Consider the following 13217-nt stretch of genomic DNA (forward strand, 5'->3'; position numbering starts at 1 on the left):
AGCTCATGGACTACTAGTTTGAGACCCCGGACCTACTGTGTATAAACTCAAAGAGTGGTGACATGGGTTTTCTACAACATAGGAAGTAGAAATTACACGTTTTTTATGGGGAAAAAAACTCAGGTGTCCCACTGACTGTGGTGGAAATAGGCTATTAGCAACTCCAGACATCAGTGAACTTGTAATTTGAACTCCGCTTCCTGTATGCCAATAGCGGGGCTACACGAGTGCTAGCAGTTAGCAAGCAGACACTAATATGAATGAAGGCACAAAGGCAATAGTTTGTAAGCTGAATGCCACATTTCCAGTATGGCAAATCAATCTCCTCCATCCAACCCCTCTTCTGCTGTCCGAACCATCTCAGTCTGGCCTCTCTGACTTTATCTCCAAGGCCTCTAACATGTAATGTCCCTCTGATGTACTACTTCCTGATCCTATCCATCCTGGTCACTACCAATGATAATCTTAATGATAATTAATCACACAATTATCGACCAGCAAAATATGTTGTCGTGACTGGTCTAGGACAAACACACTGTTTTATTTAACTGATTCACTAAATAATGCAGGTGCGTTTTGAAATGTTTATTGTCTCACAAATTGATGCAAGATATCATGGTCATTTTTTTTAGCTCAAAAACACCACTGTTATGATATACGTATAATGACATATAATACATAATCTCTGTGTAGAGTTTGCATGTTCTCCCTGTGCATGCGTGGGTTTTCTCTGGGTACTCCGGTTTCCTCCCACATTCCAAAAACATGCTAGGTTAATTGGCGACTCCAAATTGTCCATAGGTATGAATGTGAGTTTGAATGGTTGTTTGTCTATATGTGCCCTGTGATTGGCTGGCGACCAGTCCAGGGTGTACCCCGCCTCTCGCCCGAAGACAGCTGGTATAGACTTCAGCAAACCCACAACCTTAGTAAGGATAAGCGGCATAGAAAATGGATGGAATATATAATGATATTCATACAGCTCTCTGTTTTTCACACACACACACACACACAAATAAAATCTAAAAAGTAAATTTATGTAGCAACATAAATAAATATAAATATATAAATATATGATATTCTTTCTATAATTCTAAAAGCTCACTCCTTTGACCAAACATTTTTCATTATTCATGAGATATATACACAGAGAGTTTGCAGCTGTCTGACCCCTTTTTATGGCCATAGCTATAACTTTACTCAGCCATTACTGTCTCATATTGGAGGACCGAGATAAGAACTGTGTGGCTGTTGGCATCGTATAGTTTTTATAACGAGATTGAATTGTACATATTACATCAAACCTAGACTTTAATAGGTAATAGAGGCCAAGTGGCTCAAGCATTAATTATCTTATCTTTGAGCGTAAGAAGAAATACAGAAATGGACTATAGAGTAAATTCTGACATCAAACTGGTCAAATTTTGAATCAGTTTTATGTCCGATCCGATACTGACGTCCCAGCCTTGGTTAGAAAAGACTTAATAAAGGGACATTACTCAAACAGAGAACAAAAATCAGATACAGTAGTATGAAAAAAAACGGACACATTTACTTCTGTATGCATGTGGATGAAACCTGCACCATTTAAGTATTACATGAAAATTACCATTGCAATAAAATGTTGGAAGACAAACTGTACATCCTAGGTTCCAAGAGGTACGTCAACCGTCATAAGGGGTATTTGAATAAAAACGAAAACAACAAGTAGTGCTCAACATTCACAATTACGAATGCGCCTGAACGCCTCACAGCACGAGGGGACCGGAGACCGCATTGCTCTGTATACGTCATATCTACAAATAAGTAAGTTTCAATTATTATTTTGTGCATTAAGAATGTTTCATCAATATTTCATATACATTGGTGTTTCAATTAATCCCCTAACGGCACGACGGTGAAAACATGTCACTCTTCGTGGAGATTCACCCCAATATGAGGCTTTATTATTGTTTGTATGTATTTTTGTGTTTCAGATATTATTAAGAAGGGAATAGTGGTTCTTTTAGAGTCGGGACACCATGGAAAGATTTCAGTCAGAGAATGGATACTTTGAACACAACAAGCAGGATCAAAACTAGCAAACTGCAATCAGTGCTGAGCATCACATAGCTCCTCAGGCACAGGTTGCCGCTGCATTCACGGACACTTGGAAATCACAGCAAAAACACCCACACACGCACATGATAGAATGAAAGTTGCTTTCCTTTTTGCACCAAATGACTGTTTAGTATGTTGTCAAGTGGTTGCGATATGCTGAGTCGGTTTATTGTATACTTGTTGTTTAATTGATATGCTTAACAATGAATAAGCTGTTATGCCCTTTCAGAAAGGGCAGTCGGTGTTTGATTGATATGTTTTTCCTGCTGAGAGAGCCAGCACCTTGTTAAGACCCGCAGCCTTACCTCAACTTGGCTTCTCCCACCCCTCATTTTACCCTTGTACACAGACACTAATGCACACCAGGCTGCATGTCCCCTGCTCAACCTCAACCCCCTCACAGTCAGAGGCCAGACAGGGTCAAGCAGAGGGCGAGACATTTATGAGGTGCAGATATTTCTGCAGGAAAGTATTCCTCCTGTTGACACTGAACATCGCATGTTGGATGCTGAGCAAGCTGATCCAGGGGGGAGGCAGTAAAAAAACACTGGTATGTTAAGATAGGTAACTGTTTAGTGACCTTATGGCAACCTTAGCGTTCCCATGAACATTAGCCGTGTCTTCTCTAGCCCACATTTTCCACATTAGATCCCAGACTATCGTGACTGTGTATCTCAAAGCACGGGGTGCCTAATGAGGCAAGCCCTTCTCAAAACAGGAATGTTAACCTCATCATCAGCCACTTTTAACCCTGTGCTAATCTCCGGTGATGCGGCGCGTCCCTCCCTGGCCCCGTATGTTGCTGAGACAGCAAAGGGGGGCCGTGACTCGGACACGGAGCAGTGGCCACAGTCAACACAAAAGAGGTTGTGGTAGCAAACAGGTCGTGTTTGTGTTCACTGGGCTGTTGTTGGAGATGACTGATGTCCCCATTAACCCCTCTTGAGCATGAGGAGGATAGGGGGATGGGTGGTGGTGGTTGTAGTGCTGGTGCTCCATGCAAGACAAAAACACCCGTGGGCTCGCAGAGAAAGTCATTGACCCATATTGTTTCTCCTTCAGGCCCTGTCACCCGTTCTATTAACAGAGATAAGCATTGACAAAGCTGATGAGGATGTATGCAAATGGACAGATGGCTAACACAGATATATTATGGTGTGCTATTTTAAGTGCTTTTCCTTCCATGTACCTTGATGCCAAATAGAAGCGTTTTTGGTGTAGCATTATTTGTGCTCCACTAGAGAGCACCCTCTGTTTAAAACTGCTTTATGTCTGCATTCACACGTTTGTGGTTCAGTATTGTGGTGAAGACCAAAAATGCACAGTTTTGTGTGGTTTGCTGAGTGTCCACGCTGGTATTTTTGTCATGGGACCCAAGGCTATATGTGATATATATGTGATATATGTGATATATATATGAATGCATGTGTAATTTTCATATTCTGCAACATTTACCGGCTTAGATTTCACAAAAAGCTTCTAAAATGTACTTTTAAAGAGTGCTGTTGTCACATAGAGGTGATACCAGGATAACTATTGTGAGTAGGGTAAAACTAACCAGTCACACTATCGCTTAGCGTCAATATTTAATCTCGGCTGCACCGCATCAGTGTTCACTTGCAAGCGAGACTTATTGTCTGAAACAATCTGGTTCTTTTTTTGTTGCATACCAGGTCTTGGATTTTTGTATTCAAATTTAACCAAACGCAGACCTGCCAACATGTATGCATTTTCTGTACTCCGCAGGCGTTTTGATCCTTGAATATGCTTGACTGTTTTGCTGCTGTCCAGGTACACATTTTGTTGGCTTTTGCCGGTTTCAAGTTCTGGCTCTGAAACTGGATAATGCTTGTAGCATGACGTGCACTTCCCAAAAAAATCCTTTAGGCTATGACAAAGCAAAACACTGAGCTGTGTTTGATCGGCTTGTAGTACATTATTTCCTGTGTGTAGACAGGTCGTTCAGAGGGTTCAGCCTGTGGTTAAAAAACAAAAACAACAACAAATAACAGAAAAAACAGGGCAAAAGGCCTTATATAACATGAAAAAGATTTCTTTTTTGCATGTTTGTCACACTTATACATGTACACATTTAAATATTAGTCAACGACAACACAACTGACCACAAAATCCACACCTACATGGCCCTGTGTGACACAGTGATTGCCCCTTTGTTAAAACATAACTTTGGTTTATCATACCTGAGTTCAAGTGGAAAAGATTCTAAAGCCATTTCTAAATCTTTGGGTCTCCAGTGTACCACAGTGAGAGTCATTATCCCCAAATGGTGAAAAAAAACAGTGGTGAACCTTCCCAGGGGAGGCCGGCCAACCAAAATTACTGTATTTTCCGCACTACAAGGGACACTTAAATGACTTTAATTTTCTCAAAAATCAACGTGCTCCTGATAATCCGGTGCGCCTTGTGTAAAAATATTGTGCTACTTTGGTAAGCACTCCGCTTGACTGACTGTTGGACCATTTCTCATATCAGAGAACAATTAAGATTAAACAATTTAAAAATACAGTGAGTTTGTTGTTAAATAGTCGAATTAAGTTCAACTAAACTCACTGTTTTGCTCCAGTTGCCTGTTTTTGGAGACTGCATATTTTAGCATGTACCTTATAACACAGCGCGCCTTATGTTTGGATTAAGTACAGAAATAGACACTGTAATTGCGACTGCACCTTATGGTGTGGAAAATACGGTACCCCCAAGAGCGCAGACCCCACAACAACATCCGAAGAACTGCAGGCCTCACTTATACCATAAGTGCGACACTGGGCAAAAAACGGCCTGAATGGCAGCTGCTGAACAAAAAGAACATTAAGGCTCAATTTTGACAGAAAACATCTTGATGATCCCCAAGACATTTGGGAAAATGTGGCTGAATTGCAACAATTCTGCAAAGATGAGCCAAAATTTCTTCACAGCGCTGTAAGAGACTGCAGTTTTCATTTCAAAACTGCATTTTGTGTTCAGTTGTGTTGTCATTGACAAACATTTAAAGTTGTTTGATCTGAAACTTTTAAAGGGGACCTAGTATGCTCATTTTGGACACTTTGTATTGACTCCTATAGAGCAGCTACACACAGAAAGGTTTCTAGATCTTCAAGATTCTGCACCTCTTCCTGCAGCATTACCATTGACTTTCTGCTTCTGACCCAAACGGTTTACTCCACCCCCTGCCCTCCTGTAGGTACGCTAACTCTGCTGTGATTGGTCACACTTTCAAGTGCTCCTGAGAACTTCCGGATACGTAGTAGGTCTGCGTTTACTGAGTGCAGGCAATCTTGATCGCGTTGACATCAGATGAAGACGGTGTTAGAAAAAACACTAGAAAACACAGCGTGGAGAGCTATCCAAAACTTCTTTCAGGGCTCACTTCCAAATGTGCAACCCACATTATGTGATGCTTTGGTATCGTTTAACACCAGAATACAACATTGTAAGAACATTTATAGGTCAGAAAAGTGGAAAAGCTATAATGGGTCCCATTTTTAAGAAATCAGGAAGGGGCAAATGTATGTAAAATGTTTTTGCAAATATTGCCCCCTCCCCATCCTTTGATTGTCGGTATGCAGGTGAGTGGTGAGTACTCATAAAATTTCTTCAAGGTTGGCAAGTCTCCAAAGAAACCATACTACTAGAGAAAACACACCAGAGTTCCTTTAAAACGGAATCTAACATGACTAGTGTGAACGCACACTTAATGTCAAGGCTATTATTTGGACTTAATACATAAAAAAATCTTTCCTGAAGCTTGGTGCGTGCACTCTAGCCTGACTCACGAGAATCCCCCTCCACTGTATCTCTGAATCAGTCAGCATCATATTTACAGAGCTTGGCAGTTAAAACCCACAAGGCTTTATCTGATGCTGTGACAGATCTGTCTATTTACCATGGAACTCCAAACTCACATAAACGTGGCTCAGCCAGAGACACTTACATCTAAAGATTTACCGTGACAAATAGAAGAACTTGGCAGGGGAGAGCGAGAGAGGTCTTTTTGCATGCTAGTGTTCTCCCAAATGACTCTAAGTAAGCTGAAATTCTCCCAAAGGTGTTGGAATAACAAAGCCAGCACAGAGGTTTATGGACGAGAACAATCCAGTGTTTTTTTATTTCTTTTCACTGTTTGGTCTCTATCAGACCACTTTTTTTTATTTAAGAAATGCAAAATGCGACATCACACCAATTAAAAACAATGTCACATTCTCATAAAGCGCTCCTTGCTTTGAACAAACAGCAACGTTGACAGATAAAAATAAATAAAGTGTATTGGCAAACAAAATAAACCTTTTGTGAACACAAAATAGTCAGGATTGCATACAAAACAAGACTAAAGTAGACAAAAAAAGTACTTGGCACGAATTAAATAAAATGTAAGTCATTTTCAGATTGAATGAACCATAAAGTCCATTTCTTTGTGAATCTGATTGTCCTTCACAGTTAGTATTGAGTATGTGCATGTACTGTACAAAATAGATGATGCAACTGAACTAGACAACATACTGTATTTTTAACGATCTTATTTTGTCAGTACCTCGACGTTCATTCTGGTGGGCTTTTTGATGCTTCATTCTGCTCTAGACAAAACGTGTGCAAGAAGCAGCCATTGTCACAATGCAGAGCCAATAAACATAGTGGAGAATATTTCTATAAGTTAGCAGTGATTTTAGATTTTAATTCAATACAGGTTCTTTTTCATATGTTAAATTCAAATAAAGTTTCTCAAGCCACTTTGGTATATATTTAGGTTGCATTAAATTATGCATTTGCGGGCGCAATAGGTGCAAAATGTCCTCAATAACAAGACCCGGTCTTGTTCTCAATTGATTTGTGTGGGCACCATTTTTGAGGACTCTCATCACGCACAAATACAGGTATGTCAAGAGGGTATATTCATTTCATTCATTCATTTTCTAGTTTTTTTATCCTCACGAGGGTCGCAGGGGGTGCTGGAGCCTATCCCAGCTGTCTTCAGGCAAGAGGCGGGGTACACCCTGGACTGGTCGCCAGCCAATCACAGGGCACATGTAGACAAACAACCATTCACACTCACATTCATACCTATGGACAATTTGGAGTCGCCAATTAACCTAGCATGTTTTTGGAATGTGGGAGGAAACCGGAGTACCCGGAGAAATCCCACGCATTTCATCAGCCTTAAATTAGTTTTCATATGTGATCGCAGTCCACCGGGATCTGCCTTATAAACCAACTGAGATGTAGTACATAAATAATACAAAAATGATAGGTTAAAAAAATCCCAAGTAACAGAACATATACAAAAAAGCCACTGGACCTTTTTTTTTAACAGGATGACTCCATGATCTCTCAGAGAGTGAGTCTTGCCCTGTTATAGACTAAATCCTTCTCTCTTTGTCTGTGCTCTGTCTGTCTTTCTGTCTCAGCAGGGCATATGCAGTGCAATGCTAACATCTTCAATCATGATTTCCCAAAGCAAAGGAAAGAAAAACAAAAAACAATCTATACACATATAAAAATAAATCAATTGCAAACATGGAAAGATACATCTCATATATATACAATATATTCCTGTATAAAATAGCTTTTATGTACATATACACAACAGACAACAACACGATAATCCATCTGTACAATGTACACCTGAACAGTGAAGACAGGTGAGAGGTACTGAAGTGTATGGCTTGATTTTGGAACAATTTAAAATATTTACAGACATCAACTTTACACGTTTCCCTGGAATGACGAAGCCCCGGGTCTCACTTGTCACTTTATCATTCAGGTTAGGCTACCTTTTAGCAAATTGGTCCTCAGAAACCATTTAGCCTTATGGTTCGTAGCCCTGTTCAATGCACTCAGCTTTGTGTCAATCACATGATACAACCAACGTAACACGAGTGATTGAAGGCTGCGATGCCAAAGACCCAATGTTCAGCCATGTGTCTTGAAATAACCAGTATGGGAATCTCCGTCTCTTCCAGCAAGGTTAGACACCAATAGTCTCCAGTGTGTAAGTCAAGCAACAGGCTTGGGGTCTTGTAGGTATAAGTAAGGAGAAAATGTTCAGTAGTTTCCTTTTCGTAGAGATTCAGCACATGATCGAAACCCCATCAGCACTGACCAGCTGACCCGAAGTGGGGTCATATGTACCAGCCAGGTAGTACAGGTCTGGAGAGGTACTGTTCGGCTTCTGATTGCGAGTCAGACTCTCATACTCCTCCCTACTCACCACCTGGCATTTATGAGAGATTGTCTGGACATCGTTTTCATCCTCGTGGCACGACTGGTACAAGGCATGCTGGACAGGATAAAGGACCAAGACCAAAAAAGGGTTCTGGTTAGTTGCATAACAATGATGACAGGAAAAAAAAACTTGCTTCTGCCTACCTTGCCGTCTCGATGTCTTTTCCCCAGCTTTGTCTCTTCAGGGTGGTAGAACCATTTGACTTTGACCACCATGCTGGAGGTCCAGGATTCCCAGAAGTTTTCAATTTTACCAATGTAGGGTAGGTTTGGACGTCCTGCTGAGAGGAACACGGCACAGTCTCCCACTTTCATGGCGTCTTTTCCTCTCACAATGGCCTTGTAGAAAAGCTTCTTGGCCTTCCCCTTTAGACCTCGTCTCTGAGGGAAACCAGACACTTTCAGAAAAATCTAGGATCTAGACAGCCTGGATGTAGGTTTAATATTCTCACCTGTGTAGGGTTGCCGGACCACCTCCACATCTGGTGCCCCGCAAGGAATGTGGATATCTTGGGTCTCAGAATACATGAGTTGTCCTCTGGTAGAATCCTAGGTTTCTTCACAAATTCTCTCGATGATTTAGAGATTGAACACTCTTTCCTCTTCAGGGATTTACTGTTGGCCATATCAGCAGATCCTTTGCTATTGGAAACAGCCAAAGCTTTGGCCACAAATGAATGTTGCCTCGAAGAAGTGGAAGATTCACTGGGTTGAAGCAGCCCCCGCTGAGACGACAAGCAACTCTGTAGCATCAGTGTAGAACGTTCCTCATCCTCTGAGCTGTAGGAGGAGTCATTGTCAGAGGAAGAAAGGCTGGAGCTCGAGATTGACCCTGATGAAGAGGAACTAGATGAACCAGAAGAGGAGGATGACACGGGGAGATGGGAAAGGAAATGGCCGGCAGTCCGTAGTCCTCCTGAAGCTAACGCCAGTGCGGCCCTTTTCCTTTCCTCCTCTTCTTCCTCTTCCTCATCCATGTCAGAGTAGGAGCTATGACATTCTCTGTGCGAGCTGAACCCCAAGTCTGCATATTCTCCGAGACGCAACGAAGATGAAGGCTTTCTTTGGGGTGTGGTTCCTTTCAGGAGAAGTTCTACTTTCGAATTGCCGCTCTTTTTGTTGTCTTTAACCAAAAGGACCGGATGTGAGTACGCTTCCGTCTTGGGTATTGCTCTCACGCTGGAAGATCCTCCTCGCAGCAACAGCGCTTTGCTGTTCTTGGTCTTTGGGGATGTTACCCCTTCATGATCTAACTTGACCAGAAACTCTTGTCCAGACTTCCTGCCCCTCGGCATTGCCAGCTCATCTTGTCTACGCCTTGGCCCGTAAAGCCCACTTTTAGATGCAACAGATAAATCTGGACCTGATCCCATGGACTTGGTACAGAAGGAGGAGTAGCCATTTGCAATACTGCGAAAGGAGTCCACCTCAAAGGAGCTACTGCTGAAAAGCCCTTTGGATGGGGCGGACACAAGCGGTTGGACCTGAGTCAAAGCAAATGAGTCATCCTCCTTCAATCTCAAGGCCTTTCTTGGTGTCCCATTAAGCTGAAATAGATTGTGGGACGTCCTCTTCCTGGTGTTGGTCAATGAAGACCAGGCCGCAAAAAGGGAAGAATTTTTATTGCTGCTTTCAGCCAGCTGCTGTTGTTTTTGTTTTTTCCCAGAACCTTTTGGTCTCCCTGGAGAAACAAATGCATTACTGGACCATGTGTACAAGAACGGTGCCATTTGATGTCATCCAACATGGGATATAAATATCGGAAATACCTGGTCTTCTTTTTGGGAGAGTTGGAGGTTGGTTGTTTTTGATGGCACTGAGAGTGTTGAGTTGGTCACCGGAGGTATGATTGAAACTGGGGCTTTTCTTGACTGTCGTCCCAGTGGATACCGACACAGCAGGAGATGTCTCCTCGCCTTAGAAGTGATCAATTGGATGAAATTATTAGCATTTATTTACAGATAAAGTGCCACTGAAAGTGCCTAATTAGAAGACACCCACAGTGAATTTGATATCCTGGTGGCAGGAGGCGGATGTTTGGTACAGAAATCTTCCCTCTGTCTCCGTCGTCAAACTCTACCATTACTCCTGGCTTGCCCTCGTCAGTGGAAGTCCCTGCAAGAGATATGACATTTAAGCTCATCAGAGAGTGAAGATCCACAGGATATTCAGTTTGAGTTTGATGCCGCACCTCTGTGAACATAGCCTGGGTACAAGCAGCGTGAGCGTTCACTCCAATAAGCACACACCCTGGTTCCATCGTTTAACATAGCCTCCGACTCAGGGCGTACATCCAGGACCTGAAATGAGAACATAAAATGTCATTAGGACAGAAGAACAAACACACACATGTTCAAGTCCTGCAAACACAGCAGAGCCAGGATGCATGAGCATCCATCGTGTTGCAGTGCCATGCCAATGTGCCAGTTAGGCCTGAAAAGAACGGAAGCCTTGATGTAGTAAACCCTGTTTTGCTGAGTAGTACCCAAGAAGGCCTCAATAGAGACCTTGTGTGATCACTGGTTGCCAGCTCCTCTTTCCAACAATGGCGGCACCCCTAACATCCGCCACTCACTCGGGGGCTCATTCAGGTTGCTTTCATTTACCGTTGCCATGACACGAGACTCTTTTGACAGATGAGGTGTAAATGTGGGCGTGAGAGCATGGGGAGCAAGAAGAAAAATTGTGGATGACTTCTATTAAAATCTAAAACTGAGGGTGACGAATGTTGTAGTCAAAACATGGCTTTTCTCAGAGGCAAATAAAGAAGAAGCGAATAAAAAGAATGTTTCAGTTTAAGGACACAAACTAACTTGACTTTTTTTGTACTTACAGCTTCCCGTATCAGTTGGTCCAATGAATAGATCTTTGCACGGTTTCCTCTTTCTCCATCAATTGTAACACTAAATCTAGAAACAGAAGGACATTATCAATCGGTGGACATCATTGCTGTAATTGTTTTTAATGCACACATCTTTACTATACAGTATATACTGGGTGTACTGGTATAGAACATTGAGTGGCTCTATAAACAAATATAGTGTTGCCCAGCCTTTGGCCAATGGGAATCACGACGAGTGATAATGCCAGGGAGAAGCTAGAGCTTGAAAACCCTCTTTCGTTGTTAAAGTCTCCTGTTTGGGAACACTTTGACTTCCTGGTGAAAAATGTAAACGCAGACAAAAGCCTTGTGGAGGAACAGGGCGACAAGCTACGATCTACAAACGGTTAAGCCTACTTTTACACAGTGTTACTCGTCCTTATCATTTCTACTGGTTTTTGGACATGTTGAACTGTAAACATGGGAAGTACTCCAATGTAACATGTATCTATGTTTGAAATTCAAACCATTATCAATACCATTACCAGCTGGAACCATTAATGCTGCATTTCAAAGAACGTACATTTCCTGAAAATAAAATAACCAGATTGTTACTGTTGCATTGCCTGCATCATTGCACTTTTCTAAAAACAAATGTTAGAAACCAAGCCGGGGGTGTCCAAAGTGAAGTCTGGGGGTCATTTGCAAGCCGTGGCTTTTTATTGGCCCCATGGCACATTATAATGACAAAATATAAATAACACATGCACAAGTTTTGTTTGTGCGCTAATGTTAGCAGTTTGCCTTGTAATGTTAGCTATTATCGTAAGAACAATCTCACTGGAAATTGTTGATTGCTCCTCTGCACCACAGACATATATGAACAGCCATCAATGCTAGTTGAAAAATTTACCATTTTTACCCAGTTTAATTAATTAATTAATTCATTCATTCATTCATTTTCAACCGCTTAATTATTAATTTCAGAATTAGATTTTGTGGAGAATTAGTTGTCAGCAGTTTGCATTTGTTGATGTTTTAATTTAAATCATTAAAGCTGTTTGCATAAAAGCTAAGCAGTTTTAAGTGACCTTAAAACTGAGATATGTACCCAACTCTGAATGAGGCGTACAGTTACACTCCTATCAAATAATGCTAGTATCCTATGATAATTCCCTGATATAAATCAAATCCCATCGGTTGTGTATCGGCTTACATATCTGGGAGCTCCATTGTGTGCAGCCTGGCAGCGTACAGGAGTTCATCCTCCTTAGAGACCAAGATTTTCAGTCCATCCGTTAATAGTTCTTTGGTCAAGACACAATTTGGAACTGCAAAAAAATAAAAATAATCACAATAAATATTTTAGCATTTATAAAACTGAAGATAAAACACAAGATTTTGCATCTTTTTACCTTCAGGAGTCTTTGTGCATGAATCACTGTTCGCCTCCTCCTCCTCCTCTTCTTCCTCGGAGAAGCTGCTACCATCCATCTGAAAGCCCTCATCAGCTGCAAAACTCTCGAGCAGTCGACTAACTGCTCGACCCTTTGGCTGTGGGTCATGAAAAAAAGAATCCAAGAATAATTTAAAACCTTCGAAAAATGAGATGGATACCCTCTGAATTGAGTGCTTTTTTCTGAATACCCTACCTCTTGGTCCTTGGCTCTTCTGCCTCTGCTTCCTTCCTCACGCTTTGGAAATGGCACCCAGCAATTTCTTTGCTAATGGACAAGATAAGCATTCAGGCGAAGGCCAAAAATCATGAACACATTTATTTGTGTTGTGTAATTATCTCAAGGGGAAGGCAACTCAATTTCTGCTTACTGCTAACTACTACTGATATGTGAACCGACAACGCAATACCTCTGTAAATTGATATGGATGAACACCAAAAATCAATCACTGGGTATTATCCTAAGACTTTGAAAGAGTCATGTTTCTCTTCATCATTTTGGGCGAGAGGCGGGGTACATCAGGGACTGGTCGCCAGCCAATCACAGGGCACATATAGACAAACCACATTCATACTTATGGACAAGTTGGAGTCGCCAATTAACCT

General features: G+C 41.6%; 1 protein-coding gene across 5 annotated transcripts in view; it reads right to left on the bottom strand.

Moving 5' to 3' along the window:
* Window positions 1–6056: 6056 nt before the first annotated feature.
* bahcc1a (BAH domain and coiled-coil containing 1a) overlaps window positions 6057–13217 on the bottom strand; it is a 66884-nt gene continuing 59723 nt past the window's right edge. For 3 of the 5 annotated variants that reach the window (XM_058048127.2, XM_058048129.2, XM_058048126.2), the window contains exons 20-29: window positions 12808–12879; window positions 12571–12709; window positions 12372–12486; window positions 11168–11243; window positions 10526–10634; window positions 10336–10449; window positions 10104–10250; window positions 8787–10015; window positions 8479–8715; window positions 6058–8389 (exon numbers count right to left, since the gene is read on the bottom strand). In XM_058048127.2, the coding sequence (XP_057904110.2) occupies window positions 8180–8389; window positions 8479–8715; window positions 8787–10015; window positions 10104–10250; window positions 10336–10449; window positions 10526–10634; window positions 11168–11243; window positions 12372–12486; window positions 12571–12709; window positions 12808–12879 (2448 nt within the window). In that variant the 3' untranslated portion in view covers window positions 6058–8179. Of the gene's footprint in view, window positions 8390–8478; window positions 8716–8786; window positions 10016–10103; window positions 10251–10335; window positions 10450–10525; window positions 10635–11167; window positions 11244–12371; window positions 12487–12570; window positions 12710–12807; window positions 12880–13217 lie in introns of all 5 variants that reach the window. The other 2 variants (XM_058048128.2, XM_058048130.2) reach the window with 2 other exon arrangements.

Source organism: Doryrhamphus excisus, linkage group LG16 (genome assembly GCF_037039965.1).
Source record: "Doryrhamphus excisus strain RoL-2023G ecotype Guam linkage group LG16, RoL_Dexc_Guam_v1.1, whole genome shotgun sequence".
Taxonomy (NCBI): domain Eukaryota; kingdom Metazoa; phylum Chordata; class Actinopteri; order Syngnathiformes; family Syngnathidae; genus Doryrhamphus; species Doryrhamphus excisus.